We start from the raw sequence: 20,442 nt of genomic DNA on the forward strand, positions 1-20,442 counted from the left end.
TTCTGTTCATATGAAAGAAAGCTATGAAAACCTAGTAATAGTGCTAAATAAAATAGGCTATTCTGCTCATGGTTGGATGATATGTGGTGATCTAAAAGTAACATGCAAGCTCCTTGGTCAGCAAGGTGGCTTTACCAAATTTCCATGCTTTTTGTGCGAATGGGACAGTAGGACTAGGGATCAACACTGGTGCAGAAAGAACTGGCCTATGAGGGAGTCTTTAAAACCTGGCGAGAAGAACATTCTACACAAAAATGTAGTAGATCCAAAACTGGTCTATGAGGGAGTCTTTAAAACCTAGTGAGAAGAACATTCTACGCAAAAACCTAGTAGATAAAAAAAAACATACTCCTACCACCTCTGCATATAAAGTTAGGCCTAATGAAACAGTTTGTAAAGGCTTTGCCTAAAGATGGACCATGTTTTAAATATCTCTGCCAAAAGTTTCCATACCTTTGACACTAAACTAAAAGAAGGTGTCTTTGTCAGACCTGACATTAGAAAATTGATATTTGATGTTAACTTTGAATCTACAGAGACCTTAAATGAGAAAGAAGCACGGGCATCATTCAAGCAAATTGTTACAAAGTTTGTAGGACATGAAAAAAGACCCAAAACATGTTTCTATTATAGCTACAATGTTAAAGAAGTTTGAAACTTTAGGATGTTTAACGAGCCTGGAAGTTCACTTTTTTGAACAGCCACCTTGGTTACTTCCCAGACAATATGAGAGATGTTAGTGAGGAGCAAGGATAGCGTTTTCACCAGAACATTAAAGTGATGGAGAAACGCTACCAAGGCTGCAGGAACACCAACATGATGGGGGACTACTGTTGGTCAGGTTCAGCAAGCAACTCATCATAGAAAAAGCAACACAAGAAGCTTCAATGAAAAAAAAGAAAGAAAATACAAACCAATTCCAGCTGACAAGTAAAACCTCTGTTAACACATAGGCTACCACTTCATTGTTTTAAGTAGCTTACTGTAAATACAAACCATGCTTATTTTGTAACAAAGTGTTTCATTAATTTCCCCATTTACCATATAGCATATGATTTTTATACTTTACAATAAAAAGCATATTGCTCGAAAACTATGGGTGATACAAAAAAACTAAGGCTAGATTTGGATTCAGCTCATAAAAATCTATAAAGATCAGCTATCAAAGTAAAAAAAAAAAAAATTTCATTGGCCTCTGTAATTATTCTTCATTACACTAAGAATGCCAACATACAGGGTTTTCTGTTGCTACTGTAACAGTATTTAACATTCGGAGAACCAGGTTAAGTGTTTATATTTTCCCGTGTATTCCCTGTAGTGTATTTCTTAAATTTTGTGCATGTTTCTCTGTTTAATAGGTTTAATCTTGCAGTTTTGTAATTGTAAATTCTTTCAGTCAGTAGCACAGTTTTCATTTCTTCTGAACAGCCATCTATATAGCTTATTAATGCATCAATGTTATTGGTGACACATCAAGAGAGTAGCAAGCTGCATATCTAGGATTTTTTCACTTTTGCAGTCTACTTCTTCACGTAGACTTGATAGGATGTGTACATGCTGCATGCAGAGCCAGTGGTAGCTGACTGCAGTTCGCGGAACAGCTGAATGCATTTTTGGCTATGGCCAGTCACCTTCAGGGTGCTGCCTCAGAACGTAGCTGTGGCAGAGAATCTTGTGCATTGCATGGGACACCTCAGGTGTTGCTTGTTTTGCCCACGGGCTCCTGCTGAGCCACCTCGCAGTGGACCTGACATGGTAGATCTGCCCTCACTGCAGGGTGAGTGGTGGGTGCTAATGCTTTCATGTCACTTGAGGTGGAGGGCCATGTGGAGACAGGCCGTCTGGCATTGCCCATTCTTGCCCATTCACCCTGTGGGGACATGTGGCTGCTGCTTGAACAGGTACGAACAGGGAGAGGTTTACTAGTTATCAGGAGCTCCAACGCTAGACGTGTTATGGAGCTTTTTAGACAGAAAGCATCCAGGGCTGTAAAAGAAAGCCAATGTGCACTGAGTATATCTGCTGGAGGGGCTCATTCAAAATGTGGAGGTAGCTGTGCCTGTGGCTATCAAGTGTGCAGGGTGCAGTCATGTGCAAGTTGTGGCTCACGTCAGCATCAACGATGCCTGTCACATGGGTTCTGAGGCCATTCTCAGTTCATACAGGTGGGCTGGCAGGAGTGGTGAAGGCTGCTGGCCTCACACTTGGGTTACAAGCAGAGCTTGCAATTTACATCTTTGTTCCCAGAGTTGATCAGGGTCCTTTGGTTTTGAGCTGAGTGGAGGGTTTCAACCAAAGGCTTCGCTGACTCTGCACCACATTGGTGCAGATTTCTAAACCTGTGCTAAAAGAGTGGGGATTTGTGGGATTCCATTGATAGGTTAGTGCTGAACTATACAAAGGGAGCAACTACTCAGGTAGCAGAGTACTTGTGGAAAGCATATTTGGTATTTTTATGCTAGTTGGTAGTTTGAGGTACTCTGATGAACATTCACCAATCGATATGCAACAAGGAAAGGCAGACCAAGTTCAGAGGAAAGACATTTCAGCTGTCAAAATTTTATCAGTAAATTGTCAAAGTATTCGTAACAAAGTTCCCAAATTTACTGCCCTCCAGGAAAGTTCTTGCACTCACATCATTCTTGGGACTGAGAGCTTGCTGAAACTCAAGGTGGAAAGCTCTGAGATATTTAGGGAATCATGGAGTGTGTATCAGAAAGAGAGAATGGAGACCATAGGAGTGGGAGTGTTCATTGCAGTTGCCAAAAATGTTGTCTCTACTGAGGTCAAAGTTGAGTTTGACAGGGAAGTTGTCTGGTCGCAGATAGCAGGTGTAGGTGAAACCAAATTAATTGTTGGAATTTTTATCAGCCACTCAATTCCGTTGTGACAGTTCTATAGTCATTCAAAGAATGTCTGTGGTCAGTAGTATGTAAATATCCAGATGTGCTAGAAAGAACAGATAAGCAGTTTATATCATCTCACTTACACAGTGATTTGACATCACTTACTTCCAGTAAGGTAGTTGCAGGGGAATTATGGGCAAAGTTTAAGCAGATTGTAAATCATGGTCTGGAGAGCTATCAACCTAGTAAGTGGATTAAGGCTGTAAAATACCCACCATGGTTTAATAATAAGATTTGGAAAATTCTGAGGAAGTAGAGGCTGTTGCACCCCCAATTCAAAAGAGAATACACAAATGATTGCAAGCAAAGGTTAGTAGACATTTGTGCATTTGCGAAAAAATCTATATGCAAAGTGTACAACAACTACCACCATCATACCTTAGCAAAACATCTGGTACAGAACCAAAGAAGATACTCGTCCTGTGTAAAATCACTAAGCAGATCAATAGCTTCCAACCAGTCCCTAATGAACCAGTTTGGAGTGGCAATTGAAGAAAACAAAACTAAAGCTGAAGTTTCAAATTTTTCATTCAAGAGATCTTTCATGCAGGAGAACTGTACAAACATACCATCATTTGAACATCGGGCAGATGCTCGTATGGACGACATAGTAATAAGCATCACTGACATAGAGAAGCAGTTGAAACATTTGAAAACAAATAAATCAACAGGTCCAGATGGAATCCCAGTTTGGTTTTACAAAGAGTACTCCCTAGCACTGCCCCCTTACCTAGCTTGCATTTATCGCAAATCTCTTGCCCAGCGCAAAGTCCCAAGCAAACAGAAAAAAGTGCGGATGAGTCCTGTATATAAGAAGGGTAAAACAATGAACCCGCAAAATTACAGACCAATATCTATAACATCATTTGCTGCAGAATCCTTTAACATATTCTTAGTTTGAATGTAATAAATTTTCTAGAGACCGAGAAGCTTATGTCCGTGAATCAGCATGGTTTTAGAAAGCATCGCTCATGCGAAACCCTGCTCTTTTCTCACATGTTATACTGTGAACTATAGATGAAGGGTAACAGACAGATTCCATATTTCTAGATTTCCAGAAAGCATTTGACATAGTGACCTTTGCAGGCTGTTAATGAAGGTATGAGCATATGGAATAGGTTCACAGGTATGTGAGTGGCTAGAAGACTTTTTAAGGTACAGGGCCAGTATGTTGTTCTTGATGGTGAGTGTTCACCAGAAACAAAGGAGTGCCCCAGGGAAGTGTAATAGGACTACTGCTGTTATCTATGAGCATAAATGATTTGGTGGACAGGGTGGACGCAATCTGCGGTTGTTTGCTGATAATGCTGTGGTGTACGGTAAGGTGCTGAAGATGAGTGAGTGTTTGAAGATAAGATTTAGACAAAATTTCTAGTTGGTGTGATGAATGGCAGCTAGCTCTTAATGTAGAAGAATGTAAGTTAGTGCGGATGTGTAGGAAAAACAAATCTGTAGTGTTTGGATACAGTATTAATAATGTCCCACCTGACACAGTCATGTCATTTAAATATCTGAGCATACCTCTCTAAAGTGATATGAAATGGAATGAACATGTGACAATTGGGGTAGGGAAGGCGAATGGTCAACTTTGGTTTATTGGGATAATTTTGGGAAAGAGTGATTCATCTGTAAAGGAGATTACATATAGGATGCTTGTGTGACCCATTCTTGAATACTGCTTAAGTATTTGGCATGCATACCAGGTCGTATTAAAGAAAGACATCGAAGCAGTTCAGAGGCGAGCTGCTAGATTTGTTGCTGGTAGGTTTGATCAACACATAAGTGTTATGGAGATGCTTCAGGATCTCAGTGGGAGTCTCTGGAGGGAAGAAGACTTTTTTTGAGAAACACAATTGAGAAGATTTAGATAACCAGTATTTGAAGCTATTCTACTGCTGCCAACATACATTGCACCTTAGGACCATGAACATAAGATACAAGAAATTAGGGCTCACACGGAGGCCATATAGGCAGTTGTTTCTCTTTTGTGCTGTTTCTGAATGGAACAGGAAAGGAAATGATTAATAGTGGTACAGGATGCGCTCTGCCATGTGCTGTATGGTGGCTTGCAGAGATCTTTGTAGATACAGATGTAGAAACTGCCCCCAAAAATTCTGATACATTGAAAGTTCAATTTGTTTCCTATTCTTTGTGAAACATGCTGAATAGTTGCCATATTTTTAGGTGGATTGATCATGCACATGAGCAACACACATCATCATCATCATCATCGTCATCCCAAAGATTTATGAAGACATACTTGGAACAATAGTGTATGATTGCAATTTTTTTACTCAGTTCAGTAAACAATTTTAATTGCTATGATCACAATCAGATTGACCTAAAAAGAATGTGCATATTTATGAATAAGAGCATTATGATAAGTGACTGCAATATAATTAGTAATATTTATTCACAGTTCCTGAGAAACATCTAATAAACATATCTGTCTCCTACAAACTTAGTAAAAGAAGAAAATAAATTTTATGGCCATGGTTGGCATCACCATATGATATTTAAACATGATAAAACTGTAGTGAATGCTCATGTCCCATGGTGTAGGGCCATCATTAACACGCTGTGGTTAAGGCTACAGACAGTTGAGGAAGCTTGGCCACTTGGTGATGTTGACAGTAAGCACAGTTTACAATGTTGTATTACAAAGCCAGAGAGAGAATATTTGAAATTCTGCCTAAGCCAGAGTGGAATGAGTTAAAAATATAATTAAAACTGAATTAGAGAATGCAAATGGGTTCACAGCAAAATATTACTTACAAAAGTCAGCTCTCAAACAGGTGTCTGTGGTGTATATAATAAGTAATGAAATTAATTGAAAGTAGCATACCAAGACACAAAACCCACAGGCACAATTAGCTCACAAAAACAGTGTCAACAAGACACATACACCCATGAGCAAGACATGGATGACGTGGGAACATGGATGGAAAATTAATGGACAGGGTCATAACATCAGGATGCGCAGGAACTTCAAGAGCCTGTTGTACAATGAAAAATAGGCGTTTGATGTAAATTCATTCACTATTTTAGCTGGGTGGTGTTTCTTATACCCATAGATGTCTATTTCCCTTTTGGTGCAGTATATACGATCTGCATGTTGTAACCTGTGTTCATTTGTGTTCAGGAAAGTGTTGTACAAATGTAGTTTTGTTCTGTGGATGTGTTTTCCCTAAAACGAGTATCAAAATTTATATCCATCTGTCCAGTATAAAATTTATTATAATCGTTGCAGTGTATTTTGTGAATGTCTGAATTTTCAGATTTACTTTACTTGTTATTTGTCTTATATTCAAGCTGCAGTTTCGGAGTATAATTTATTTGGAAGCCGCGTCTGTCAGTTGTGTTCTTAAGTAATTTCTCGAGCTGATACACTGAAGTGCCAAAGAAATGTATAGGCATGCATACTCAAATACAGAGAGATGTAAACAGGCAGAATACGGTGCTACCAGTCGGCAGTGTGTATATAAGATAACAAGTGTCTGGCACAATTATTAGATTGGCTACTGCTGCTACAATGGCAGGTTATCAAGATTTAAGTTAGTTTGAACATCGTGTTATAGTTGGCAAATGACGACTGAAGAGAATCATTCAACCTGACAGAAGTACAATCCTTCCGCAGATTTCTGCATATTTCGATGCTGGACCATCAAAAATGCTACCCATCCAACGAAACTTCATCGATATGAGCTTTCGGGAGCCGAAGGCCCACTCGTGTATCCTTGATGATTGCACAACACAAAGCTCTACATGTTGCCTGGGCCTGTCGACACCACCATTGGACTGTTGATGACTGGAAACATATTGCCTGGTTGGACGAGACTTGTTTCAAATTGTATCGAGCAGATGGATGTGTATGGGGATGGAGACAACCACATGAATCCATGGACCTTGTATGTCAGCAGGGGACTGTTCAAGATCAGGCTCTGTAATGGTGTGGGGCATGTGCAGCTGGAGTGATATGGGACTCCTGATACGGTTGTATGTGGCTCTGACAGGTGAAACGTACGTAAGCATCTTGTCTGATCACCTGTATACTTTCATGTCCATTGTGCATTCCGTTGGACTTGTGCAATTCCAGCAGGACAATGCAACACACCACATGTCCAGAATTGCTACAGAGTGGCTCCAGGACTACCCTTCTGAGTTTAACATTTCCGCTGGCCACCAAACTCCCCACACATGAACAGTATTGAGCAACGGGATGTCTTACAACGTGCTGCTCAGAAGAGATCTCCACTCCCTCGTACTCTTAGATTTATGGATAGCCCTGCAGGATTCAAGGTGTCAATTCCCTCCAGCACTACTTCAGATATTAGTCAAGTCCATGCCCTGTCGTGTTGCAGCACTTCTGCATGCTCGTGGGGGCCCTACATGATATTAGGCAGATGTACCAGTTTCTTTGGCTCTTCAGTGTATGTCGTTCAGTCACCTTCCCCATTTTTGTGCCCTTGAGTGTTTATGTCAATCTTATTTCTTTATCTTATTGCATGATCTCATGAGAAAGCTCTCTATGTACCCATTTGCCACTGCTATTTGTTTTAAAAAGTGTAATTTCTTACATATTTCTTGGCTGTCTAATGGCAAGTGAATATGTCACTATATCGTGGAAGTAAAAAGGACACTATTTTATGCAGAATTGGGTGACAGATTTTGGCTTGAATATTATTATTGGTGCACTTAGGTTTTCTATAAATACTGAATGTATGTCTGTTGGTAGTTTTAGCAGTCATCAGACCCAGATGGTTGATGAAATTAATTTTCTCTATTTTGGTGGTTAAGCTAATTTTGGGGTGCATAGATCAGTATTATTTGCACTACCTTTTAGCATCATCAAGGTATCATCCACATAAAGTTTATAGGAAATATCCTGCTTTTCACAGTTTGTGAAATAAGTCAGTAATAAAAGTGTCAGCCAGTGCATCAGGTAAGTTATTTCCCATTGGAAGGCATTATTTTTCGCAATATAAAGGCCAAGCAGCCTAGAAAAACATTAATATAAATACATATTAAAAGAAATAGTGTGCAAACAGAAACGGAGAGCTTTGTCGTGCTACTATACAATAAGGTAAATCAGCATCCTGATGTTCTGACTCTGTCCGTTTATTTTCCGTCCATGTTCCCATGCTGCCCATGTCTTCCTCACAGGTGTGTGCATCTTGCTGACCCTGTTTTCATGGACTCAATTGTGCATGAGGGTTTTTGTGTTTAAATATGTTGCTTTCATTTAATTTCGTTATGTGTTAATATTCATCATAGACACCTGTGATGCCAGAGATTTTCACGGCGTCTTTATGTTTATGCTCTTCACGGGTATATTGTTGGATATGATCGTCTTCACTGTAGTGAAGACGATCATATCCGGCAGCATACCCATAAAGAGCATAATCATAGACACCTGTTTGAGAGCTGGCATTTATAACTAATATTTTACTGTGGACCCATTTGTTTGCTGTAATTCACTTTAAATTACATTTTAACTCATCCTATTTTGGCTTATGTAGAATTTTAAATATCTTGCTGCTAGCTTTGTAACTCACCATTGTAAACTGTGCTTCTGATCAGCAACACATAGTGGCCAAGCTTCCTCAGCTGCTTGTACTTCACCAGCAAGCACAATGTTGCTAATGGCAGGTCTGCATCAAAGCCACGTGTGTTTATCACACTTTTATCGTGTTTTTATATTATGTACTGCTGGGAGTCATGGCTAGTTTAAGAAGACATGTGTCAATTGTGTGATACTTCCCTGATTAATGTGAAGCTATGCTACTGTTTATGCTGTAGTAACTTATCATAACATGTTTGTGCATACATTTGCACATTCCGGGGGAACTTGCCACAAATCTCAGAGTTATGATTCCTTGTTATTAAATAAAATGAGTCTTATTTTGGTAACAGTGTATGTCAGTTTGCATTGTGGTACATTTTCCAAATTTTTAGCTTGACTTTAATTATAGTCATAAGCATAAAAAGACATTAATCTGTAAAAATATTCACTGCCGATAACATCATGTAGTTTTGTAGAGTTAAGCTATAAGCTGACAAACATGTCCTAGCAGTTAATTTCTAATACCTACCACAGCTCTGACTGCATTTAGTGCTTCCTTGATGTTTCCACATCTCTTCATATAACATTGTTAACAATGGCAGAGGCACGTGTGGGATCTCTCTGACTGAATGCCTGAACTAATGGGTTCTTATGACCTCTTCCTGTGGATTTATTCACAACTTTTGATTACATCATGTATGTACTGTGTGGAAGAGTAACTGTCGCTTTACGGAGAATAATAATCTGTTCGATTTTCCAAAGATGCTGAGAAAGGAATGGTTTTGTACTAATGAGAGTCCAAAATTGGTCGGTAGATGCATATCTGCTTCTTAAGTAAATGAAGTCTCTGTGTGAAAGATTTGAAAATGTAGTTCTATTGATAAAACATGTATCCATAAATTCCAAATGTTTCATGTGCCATTAGAAAACACCATTAAGTAACTATGCTGTGCCTGACATACAGCCCTCATCAGCAGCATCTTGACAGGGAGGAAATTTTGTATTCAACCAGAGAGGAATGTCTTACATTGTATTTTTTAACTTTGCAGTGAAATTTCGTAACTCAAACCTGATTCTCCAGTGTTTTCTTTTGGGAGGAGCAAGTGAATAAAATGTATGCAGGAAACAAGTGTATGTAATTCTAAGTAAATCCCATTTGTTGTCGTGTGAAACATTAAATGTCTGAGAACACACATATTTAGTTTTTAGAAATCTGTGTAATATGTGTGTGACCTGCGAAGTAATTTTAAGGAAACTTCTGAGAAATTGAAAAAAAAAAATTTCTTTCATAAAGTGAGCTATAAATTACTTGTACTTTTCTTTGAGATATATTGGTATGGCACTTTAATTTTGAATATTCATTCAAAATAAATGACATTGTTATTGCAGTTGCATTCTTTGATACTTTTCAGAGCACCTCCCATTATTGGCTATTTACCATTTGAAGTACTGGGTACATCAGGTTATGATTATTACCATGTGGATGATCTTGAGAAAGTTGTCACATGCCATGAAGCTTGTAAGTATAAACGAAAATGCTATTCATCATAAACCTGTGTTATTCCTGCTCAGAATTCAGGCATTTTCTTCTGTTATTTCCAGTGATGCAGAAGGGAGAAGGTACTTCTTGCCATTATCGTTTTCTGACCAAAGGGCAGCAGTGGATATGGTTACAAACTAGGTTCTACATAACTTACCATCAATGGAACTCGAAGCCAGAGTTCATTGTATGCACACACAGAGTTGTCAGGTGAGCCCCATGACCTTCTTGCTGTTGAATACATTGCACATTCCAATTTTACCACACAAAGTTAACGTACACGTTTGATATTTCATGATTATACTATTTTCCTGTGTCCATAATATTTTTGTTGGGAATCACATTCATTGTGTAATGATACTGAAACTGGCAAATGAGTAAAACTTACGGAGCCAAATTAGAATACAAAGAAAGTTTACATAACGGAATAGGAAAGCTATGAGAAGCTTTGAGAAGTTTGCGAGCAGAGTACCATGTTTATCTGGAAATTGGGGAACTTGATAAGGATATAATTTGCTTAGATAGTGAAAGACACAGAGCCTTGCTTTGGATTTATGTAGATGTCCCTCATGTTGGTATAGTCTGTTCACTGAACATGGGACTGACAGTATGGCACACTTGGCACCCCACTTGAGATTTTCCCATACACATCAAAATGAAAGCAGTGTTTGTTTTGTGGTTATACTTCAGTCACACACACAAAAGAAAACTGTAGTTCAGATATAAACACTCAGAGAACAGAGTTTATGTAGTTCACAGGCAAATGACCTACTCAAACTATGCCTCCTCCTCCAGTCCTCTGTGCTACCTGAACTGGCTTCTGTGGAAGAAGAAAGCCAAAACAATTTCTTTGGGAGAAACAAACATCAAGAAAATGATGACTATATTTGTAAAAGAGTGGTATTGCTTTATTTGCTAGTAGTTTGTTTTACAAACTGAGTGATTTCAGTGAAGTCATATTTTCACATAAATCTGCATCTGTATTGTCTAGCATTTTCAGCATTACGAAGAGTAGAAGGTGTGTAGATGGTATTGTTATTACACTTTTTTGAATGAATATTCTCACCTTTTCCTATTCCGCTCACTGCTGTAATAGGACAAATACAGCAAATACTTGAAAGCTATTAGAGAAGCAGAATTCTGAAAATTCTTGTCACGGTGATTGCTTTCATAAAGCAAACTTTGTGCGAAACACTCAATATAATCCAATTCTTTGGGTTATGTAAAAAAATGGAAACAAAATTGTGGGTGCCTGTGAAGCAAGCAAACATTTCTGTTAATTTTGAGAAGTCTAGACCTGCAAAAACCATTATCATAGGCATATATTTCTACCCTGCTATGTTTTGTGTGTGTGTATGTGTGTGTGTGTGTGTGTGTGTCACAAAGTTTCAAGGATGCTGCAGTAGATGAGGCAGGTAATTGTGGACTTACTGTGTTCCGTCATATAGACAGGTTTCCACATGAATCCCTTGACAACTGTGGACAGTTATGCAGGGGGGGGGGGGGGGGGGGCAGAAGGAGGGTGGAGCCAGCCCTTTTGGTGTGTCTGTCAGTGTCTCGTACACCAAAAGCTTCATCTCGTCCCTCAGAAAGAAATGCAAAGAAAGTCAGCAATATCTCTAGAACAATATTCATCACTCAGCAGTTTGAACACTCTCTCTGAACATTACTAACATCAAGACCTTTTTGGACTCTGTTGGTGAAATGGTGCAACTGCAGCTTTCTTCTCCCACAGAAAAGTTTCATTTCATCTCCTCTAAACACTCTAAAATTATACATACCTTGTTTTTTTTTTACATGCTGCATACATTAAGGTGACAAAAGTCATGGGATGCCTCCTAATATTGTAATATCATGTTGGACCTCAATTTGACCAGCAAGTTTGTGCAGCAGCTTAACACTTCATGGACTCAAAAAGTATTGGGAGCCCCTGCAGAAATAGTGAGCCATGATGCCTCTGTGGTAGTCCTTGATTGCGAAAGTGTTGCAAGTGCAGTATTTTGTGCACAAACTGACCTCTTGATTGTGGCCCATAAATGTTCAGTGGGTGGCCAAACCATTCACTTGAATTGTCCAGAATGTTTTTAAACCATTTGAGAACAATTGTGGTCTGGTTACATGACGCATTGTCATTCATAAAAATTCCGTTGTTGATTGGGAACATGAAGTCCATGAATGTCTGCAAATGGTCTCCAGCTAGCGGAACATAACCGTTTCCAGTCAGTGATTTGTTTAGTTGGACCAGAGGACTCAGTCGATTCCATGTAAACACAGCCCACACCATTATGGAGCCACCACTAGCTTGCACTGTGCCTTACTGACAACTTGGGTCCAAGGTTACTTGTGGTCTGCCCCACACTTGGAACCGACTATCAGTTCTTACCAACTGAAATTGGGACTCATTTGATTGGTTCACTGTTTTGCAGTTGTCTGGGGTCCTACTAATATGATCACAATCCCAGGAGAGGCACTGCAAATGATGTCATGCTGTTGGCAAAGGCAGTCACATCAGTCACCTGCTCCCATAGCCCATTAATGCCAAAATTCGCTGCAGTATCCTAATGTATACATTTGTTGTACATCTCACATTGATTTCAGCAGTTATTTCACGCAGTGCAGAATGTCTGTCAGCACTGATAACTCTGTGCAAATGCCACTGCTCTTGGTCGTTAAGTGAAAGCTATCGGCCACTGAATTGTCCACAATGAGAGTTAATGCTTGAAATTTGGTATTCTTGGGACACTCTTAACACTGTGGATCTCAGAATACTGAATTCCCTAACAATTTCTAAAATGGAATGTCCCATGCATCTAAAGCCCGCGTCACCTAGGACGACACTTCCACGCATAGGGGCAGAATGGAAAGGAAGCACGGGGGGGGGCTGAGAACTGCTCATGCGCGGCAGCTGGGAGTGGGCAAACAAAGTCCTCGTTGCCGAACTGTATTGCTGATAAGAGCCAGGCCAGTTTGCCTCTATTAAACGTTCAAATGTGTGAGGGGAATGACAAATACTTAAACCAATTTCAGTCAATCATCACGAGTGAAATATTAATTCACGTCGCTAATTAACATCCACTGCTCCACAGATTTACTCTGCGTGCCACTGGGAGGTGAGAACAGCTGACACAGCTTTGTGAAGATGTGAAGTACAATTTTTCTCAAAATGACATTGAAACTGCTTGCAATAATTACCATTTATTGCGATTTGAACTGCATTATAAGTAAAAATTTAATAGACAACAAAATTAACTTCAAGCATGAACCGAAATTCGTTATATTTGCTTCACAACTGCTTCTGCTCAATAGAATGTGTAAGGTGTGTGTGTGTGTGTGTGTGTGTGTGTGTGTGTGTGTGTGTGTGTGTTTGAGTGTAATCACTGCGTGTAAAAAAGAATTAGTGGTAGAAAGACTAATGTAAAAGGCTATTGTAAAAACGCTTAGTAAGTTGTCATATTTTTCGTTGTTAATGGGCGTTATGAGCGTAAACCAACACATTTGATATTACAGTGAGAGACTGCATTTACAATCCATTGAACTAGCAAACAATTAATCATCATCTGTGATTAACTCCAGGGAATCTGACCGATTACATCAAAAACCACCAGTATCTCAAAAAGTAACAGTTACTGTTATTTTAGGACCTCATCAGTTCGTGCGTTGGAAATGACAGAGGTTTACAACATGGTGGGAGAATCTTAACTTCTTGAACATTATAGTCTGGATAATTAAAAGGATACAGAAGTCCTAATCAAGAAGGCTAAGAAGTTCTCATTATTATGTGTGCAACCGATATGTTGACACATTTTTTTAAACCTCAATTCTTTAAAAACTAAGAAATATTATACTTTGTTACAATACCATCGTAACTTCTGTTTGAGTTTGTTTTGTTTGAGTTTCTTTCCGAACAGTATGATTTTAAATTTATGACGATAGGTTCAAGGCTTATATCCACCATCACTTCCCTGTCAGATTCTTCTTTCTGAAGCTTTTCAGCATGCCACACAGAGTGTGCCCACGCTACAGGTGGGCTGTTGCCTGTTGCCTCATTGTCTATTACCTCATGCACAAAGTGATTCACTGTATGTTATGTTGAACATTTTTTTTCTCTCACATAGTCTTAAAACCATTTGCCCAAATTAACCTCATGGGCCTTTAATGACAGTGATATGTGGGTAAATCCAAAACTGTGTGATCCCATTTACGTGCAAGGAAGTCAAGTTTGTCGTTCTGTCACCTGACTTGTACAGTGTAAATCAATGAGCTGCAGATCAGCACGAATGTGATTTATACGGTGCTTAATACTTTTATTTTTAAGTTGGGGAAAAATGTCCGCTTTTCTGGTGTTTGCACTTTGTTTTCTCTATAACAGTTGAATTATAGCTGGCAATAACCGACTTCGAAGCAAGGTATGACAAGAATTGGGAATCACGTCATGAAACTGACAGTGTTCATTGCCAAATGGCAATCACTGCTGTTTTTCTTGCACAAGAATACAAATTTATTTTCAGAAATAAAACCAGAAGAAGAGTCAGCATGCAGAATAATTATCTGAGAACCTATCCCTATGAGAACTTTAAAACTGCCAGTGCCATCACTCATTTTCCAGCAGATCTTCTTGGAATGATTCTAATTGATCCATGTTTCATCAAGGTAATACACTCTTGAACTACTTTTTTCTCTTGTGTCGTAAATCTTTATGGGATATAGTTCATGCTGCACCTAGGTCACTTCTTTGAAATAAAAACTCTCATCTTAACATACATACCTGGACCAATGTCTTTTAAATTCTTTACCTCGACGGAGAACTTATCATTGAAGCTTGCATAACTGTAACATGTTTTTGTCATGTCAGGCATTCATCATTCGCACGGAGCACTTTAAAACATCGTTGTTAAAACTATCCATTTGTGTTACAGGTTCCGTGCAATTTTGATGCTTTCCATGCGGCACAAAACAAACTGTTTCTACAGTTCTTACAGCTCTGACACTTTCCCTTAAAATTCTCTTTACAGTTCTCTTGCCGGCACCACATGGTTCTGGAGTCGGTTTTTGTGTTTTTCAATGTCAACCGTAGGAGACCTGCTTTTAAATTCACATTTGAAAAAGTTATAAATGTGGTAAATAATCCGCCTCGCCTGCTTGTGAAGCACTTCACGTTTATTGCCGTCACCTGACTTTTTTTTAATCGCACCTAAACATTTACAAGATACACATTCACAGCTATACTGCTACAAGAAAAAAAAGAGACAAACAAAAAAATTGATAGTTGAATGGATTATTAAATTGTCACGAAGTGCAGAAACAGTGCAGCATGTAGGAGTGAGATTCTCGCTCTCTAGCTGTAACTCACTGCTAGCCACTCAGAAAGAGAATGAATATTATTGGCCGCTAGTGACTCGTGGACGGGGATGCACAGAACGGCCGAAAATTGGGCCGCCACCTTACGTGACGCAAACTATAGCTTCAACCACCAATTCATGTTCAGAGTATTTTAATTCTTGTCATGCGGCCACAATTGCATCGGAAACCTTTTCACACGAATCACCTGAGAACAAATGACAGTTGTACCTCTGCACTATTGTTTTATACCCTTCCCACGTGATATTACTGCCATATGCGTATGTGCATATCTCTGTCCCATCATTTTTGTCTCCTCAGTGCATCTAGGGCTTTTTAGCCTTCCAGCTCTGCAGTGGCATGGTGACAATCGCAAAAAGTTGTATAGCACCATAAACTGTGGAATACAAAAAAAATACTACTGTCACTTCTTTCTACAAAAGGGTTAGTACCTCTGCTAAGGAACTGTGATGTTATCCATATGTCTGAGAGAAAGACGTGGTGTGGCAAGCAGCGTGTGGAAAGACCTATGGAGCAGTCTAGGAAGGCAGTAGGGCAGTAAGCGAACTTACATTTGCCAGTCGTGACAGATCATGTAGAGGTAAGATTTGTGGTGGTAGTGGGTGTCTTGCAGTTAATGTGGTATCTGTTTTGTTGTTCATGTTCATCATAAACATTATCAGTGTGGTCTATGCAGTAGTACTATACACTGCTTTGAACACCTGTGCACCAATCTGTTAAGGTTTGAGGACTGCTCTACTGCAGTCTGTCACCACCACCATCACTGTCGTGACTGTACAGAGCAGCAGGCCTCGGGCAGGCTGCAACATCCTCTACACTGTCGCCCCTCGCTAGCTGTGCCACTAGCTACTTCTGCTTCTTCTCCATCCTGTTGTCACAGTGCTAATATATTTCCACAGTGCATTCTTACAGTAATTTTTTTGCGGAAAGACATCTTTGTGCATCTCTCTAAATACATCCAAGGCTGGCACAAGTTCTGGAAATCAGGGAATTTCAAATGTATTAGGGAAATTTGGGTGAAAATAATGGAAAAACAGGGTGTATACGACCTGGACAACCGGGAGATCTGGGAAAAACCCGGGAATTTTTTTAGAATTCTGGGATGTTTTTGCTTTAGTTTTCAGTTAAACTTTTTTCATTTTGACTGGTAAGAAATAATACTCAAACAAAGGATATTACTGTATCCCGCTACTGCAGAATAATACTGCAGCAATAAAACATGAACGAGAGAAAAAAACTAAAGTAAAACTTAAGTTGCAAAGGAAGTGTGCCATGTACAACAACAAAACACAGTGCTCATACAAGCATCTGGCAGCAGCTAAATGTGTCAGAGGCTTTAGGAAGACTATGCAATGCTTCATAACAACAAATTGCCTTCGATGAGCGTGACTTCGCAACTGTTTACATTAGATTCATGTGAGCAGTTGCATGCGGGCCCATGCGCATGCGCAGTTGTGTCGCGTGTGTGTAGCACCTTCTCTTGCTTCTGGCTACTAAAGTGTGTCTGTTAGCTATATAAGCAGTAGCAGCAAGATGCTATTCGGAAAAATTTTACTGTCGTGCGCAAGCTGCCATATTCACTAGGGGCGAACCGGGGTATCTGCCCAGGCGACAATTTCAGTCAAGCATTAATCGCCTTGCAGAACAATGAAGTTATTTTTGTATGTTTGCTAAAAAAAAGTTGTTTTTATTGATCTTTTCCGCTGAGGCAGTCAATTTATTTGTAACAAAATGCTTAATTCTACACTATTGGCTAGTTTCAACTGTTCTCTGCATTTCAAAAGAGCATGTTTTCGTCTTGTTGCAAGTATGGCATTGTGCCATTATAAAGAACCAAAAATGAAATAATACAGTACTGGTATTCCAAGAAAATTTACAACCGAATCTGGATCTATGAATATGCACTTTAAATCGAATTATGCACATTATTATGGTTCATGAAATTCCGATGCTCTTGGAATATCCTCTGATGTCTTGTTTCTTTTATGACATAACGTAAGATCTTTTAATGTTTTACACGTACGAATGTACGGGCTTCTTGCACCATCGTAGCTGCACAAGCGGTATGACGCCTGTAATTGGCGCTCTCTGGCAACTGCTGAAACGAACCTGTTTCTAACAGATCGCGGGAAAATATTGTGAATGATTGACTGAAAAGCGTTACTTTCAAAGTAAATTTTCTTTACCCAAGATGAACTATGTGCGATGAATTTCTTTAATCACAGAGCGTTTGACTCTCATTTAAAAATCAACTCTTTGAGGATGACAATTTAGAAAAATTTCGAGCCCAGAAGATCATACATTTATGTCGTTATTAAAAATTTTGCTGGCGCATTTGTGTGATGTATCTTAAAGTGTAACACGCGCAAAGAAGATCAGTGTTATACGTGAAAGTTAAGCTTCTCTTGCAGCTTATTAATCGTTGATACCAATATTGTATGTGAAAGCTTTGCTTTTCTTGTAGCAACACTATGTATATTAATTTAAACCATTAACTTTTCCTGTTTGTGTGTACGCACTACTTAACAGTGATAATGCTATTGACTGACAACATGAAGTGTCCTTTGCTTTGAATATCTGCTGTATCGGCTGGCAAGATCACGTGACATGAACTACGACTGGCTTACAAAAGTGCGTTGCAATCTCTATAAATTGATAAATTTTACAGTTCCGAGGAAAAGTATACTGTCACTTAACACGGAAAAAGTGTATTTTAAACCGGGAAATCCGGGAATTTTTTTTTTTCCCGTGTCCACGTATTCACCCTGAAAAATCTCGTTTTTGTCTCAGTAGCATGAAACTGTTTGTTTACGAGATGTCGTGCTTCATCGCTGGCTGGGTGCAGCCGAGTACGTGCGCTGCTTCCCAACTCTCTCATTCTTACTACTTCTCCCCTCCGCACGCCTTGCCTCTGCTTGCAGTCAGTGCTGCCACCACTACTTGCTGTTAGCCTTGCAGCTACCAATGAGAGGTACTGTGGGGTGAGAAGTGGTTTATTTGGAAGTGATTCTCAGAGCTTGTTGACGCAGCGGCTGGAGACAATGGTACATGAGTTGTTGTCTGATTGATTGTGTGAATGTGTGTGCGCTCTCGTTTTCTGACTATGGCTATGGCCAAAAATTTAGTTGTGAAAGTGTGATTGTCTTTTCTATGTGCCTCTCTGTGGCTCAGCAATCACCTTTACGGTGAGTTGCTACCTATCCTCATTAGTATTGATTCTCATAGTATTTGCACAAGTAATGTGTTGCGTCGGTGATTGCTGGGGTCTCATTTCATCAACATGGTGTCTGAGAAATGTGAATGGCTGGCCAGATGAGTGGACTTCCATGCCAGGCCAAAACTGCAGGCCATTTCTGTGGGTATCTCTAATGGATGGGGCCTGCTGATCTGAAGCCAATATTTTACCACTAATGTGTGGGCCCTGCCTGTTGGATCTAGTCTCACCGATCTGCCCGCAGGTGGGTCTGTCTGTGTGTTGTAATGTGGTGGATATTCATGGTTTTTCCATGGACCCAGGACTGAGATGCTCCTCGGCAAGCCAGAGGCCACATGCAACGGATTTCAAGAATAGCGACTGTCTCATTGCAAGTACATTGTACAGTGCAGCATTTTATAGACATTTTATTTATTCTAGTACATTTTGACACTTTGAAAGTAGTTTATACATTAGAAAGTATGGATGATAAGAAGAAGAAAATTGTGGCAGTCACTGGCAGTTTATACATTATGCACTCACGTATTTCTTGAAAGAAAAATCACACAATACCTGTAGAATAATAGACATAACACAGTGGGTAATAACCGTCAATAACGAACATAGTAGAATCAACATTTTATTTGTGGTCACCTACAGTGTTGGTTTACACAACTCTTTCCCACCTTATTCATTTCTTTCAGGAGGTGTTCTGTTTTCTGAGGTTATCTCTGAAAGCAGTGAAGCTATTTTAAATCTGTCTTGCAACTCCAACAAAATGTGTATTTTTGTCACCAAATGTGTTTCGCTTTATTGAAATAAAATAACATTGAAACATATATACCATTTGGCTTGCTTTCTCCATCAAAAAGCAGTTCGTTACACAAGATGTTGGTGTTAGTACTTAAGATTTTTGCTCAAACCTATAGAAACACAGAATTCCTTACATTTATTGGTCAACTTATGTCTTTCCTTACCCTTGAGATCTTAAAATTTGTCAGGGAAAAATGCTAAAACTTGTCTGGAAATCAGGGAATTTCACTTTTGTGGCAACCGTGACATCATCTTCTGTGTGTATTAGGCTTTGTCTGTTATGCCTTCTTATAGGGATTAGTTTAAGTTCTGATTTTTGGTCTTTCTACGTGTCTCCATTCCATTGGTCTGTATTTGTATAGTACATTTTGTAGTCTGTCATCTTCCATCCTAATGACATGCTCTTTCCATTTCGTTCTGTATTCTTCAGTTCTTTTGTATAGATATATATTAATCCTAATTGTGCTGTTATTTCTGTATTTTCCTTTCGATCTTGCCTTATATGTCTTCCTACAAATCCAAGGGATCCCATTTCTGCATGCTAGATTCTTAGTGTATCCTTTTTTGTTGTTATCCAGGTTTCACCTCCATTCATTACAACCGGGAGTGACAAATGTTTTGTAAAATTTCAGAATTATCTCTTTCTGTACTTTTAGTTTGTGAGATAAGATGTGTCTTCTGGTACTATTCTTTTAATTTCTTTATCTTAAGTTATCAGGTACATACAAGGTGTGTCTCAAAAGTCATGGAGTGTGTGTGTGTGTGTGTGTATGTGTGTGTGTGTGTGTGCGTGTCAAATTAGCTGGAGGGGGGGGGGGGGGGGGACTTTCCTCAGCTTTGTTGCTCCACACACTAGACCAATATCTGCTCAGAGCGTCAATGGTGCGACATGGGTATGATTGTGAACAATGTTGGGCAATCAAATTCTGCAGAAAGGCCAACAAAAAAACTCTAGAAATTCATGAAATGATTAAAGAAGTCTACAAAGAGTCTGCTCTTTTGTATGTGCAAATTATGAGGTGGATGAAGTAGTTTAAGCAAGACCAAGAAGGGGTGGACAATGTCTTTG

At 39.3% G+C, this 20,442-nt stretch overlaps 1 protein-coding gene across 3 annotated transcripts in view; it reads left to right on the top strand.

Annotated features, from left to right (window-relative positions):
• LOC126188663 (circadian locomoter output cycles protein kaput-like) overlaps positions 1-20,442 on the top strand; it is a 108,572-nt gene that overhangs the window by 38,749 nt on the left and 49,381 nt on the right. For all 3 annotated transcript variants that reach the window (XM_049930270.1, XM_049930286.1, XM_049930278.1), the window contains exons 10-11: positions 9,882-9,988; positions 10,072-10,219. In XM_049930270.1, coding sequence (XP_049786227.1) covers positions 9,882-9,988; positions 10,072-10,219 — 255 coding nt within the window. The remainder of the gene's footprint in view (positions 1-9,881; positions 9,989-10,071; positions 10,220-20,442) is intronic.

The sequence above is a fragment of the Schistocerca cancellata genome, chromosome 1 (assembly GCF_023864275.1).
Source record: "Schistocerca cancellata isolate TAMUIC-IGC-003103 chromosome 1, iqSchCanc2.1, whole genome shotgun sequence".
Classification (NCBI taxonomy): Eukaryota; Metazoa; Arthropoda; class Insecta; order Orthoptera; family Acrididae; genus Schistocerca; species Schistocerca cancellata.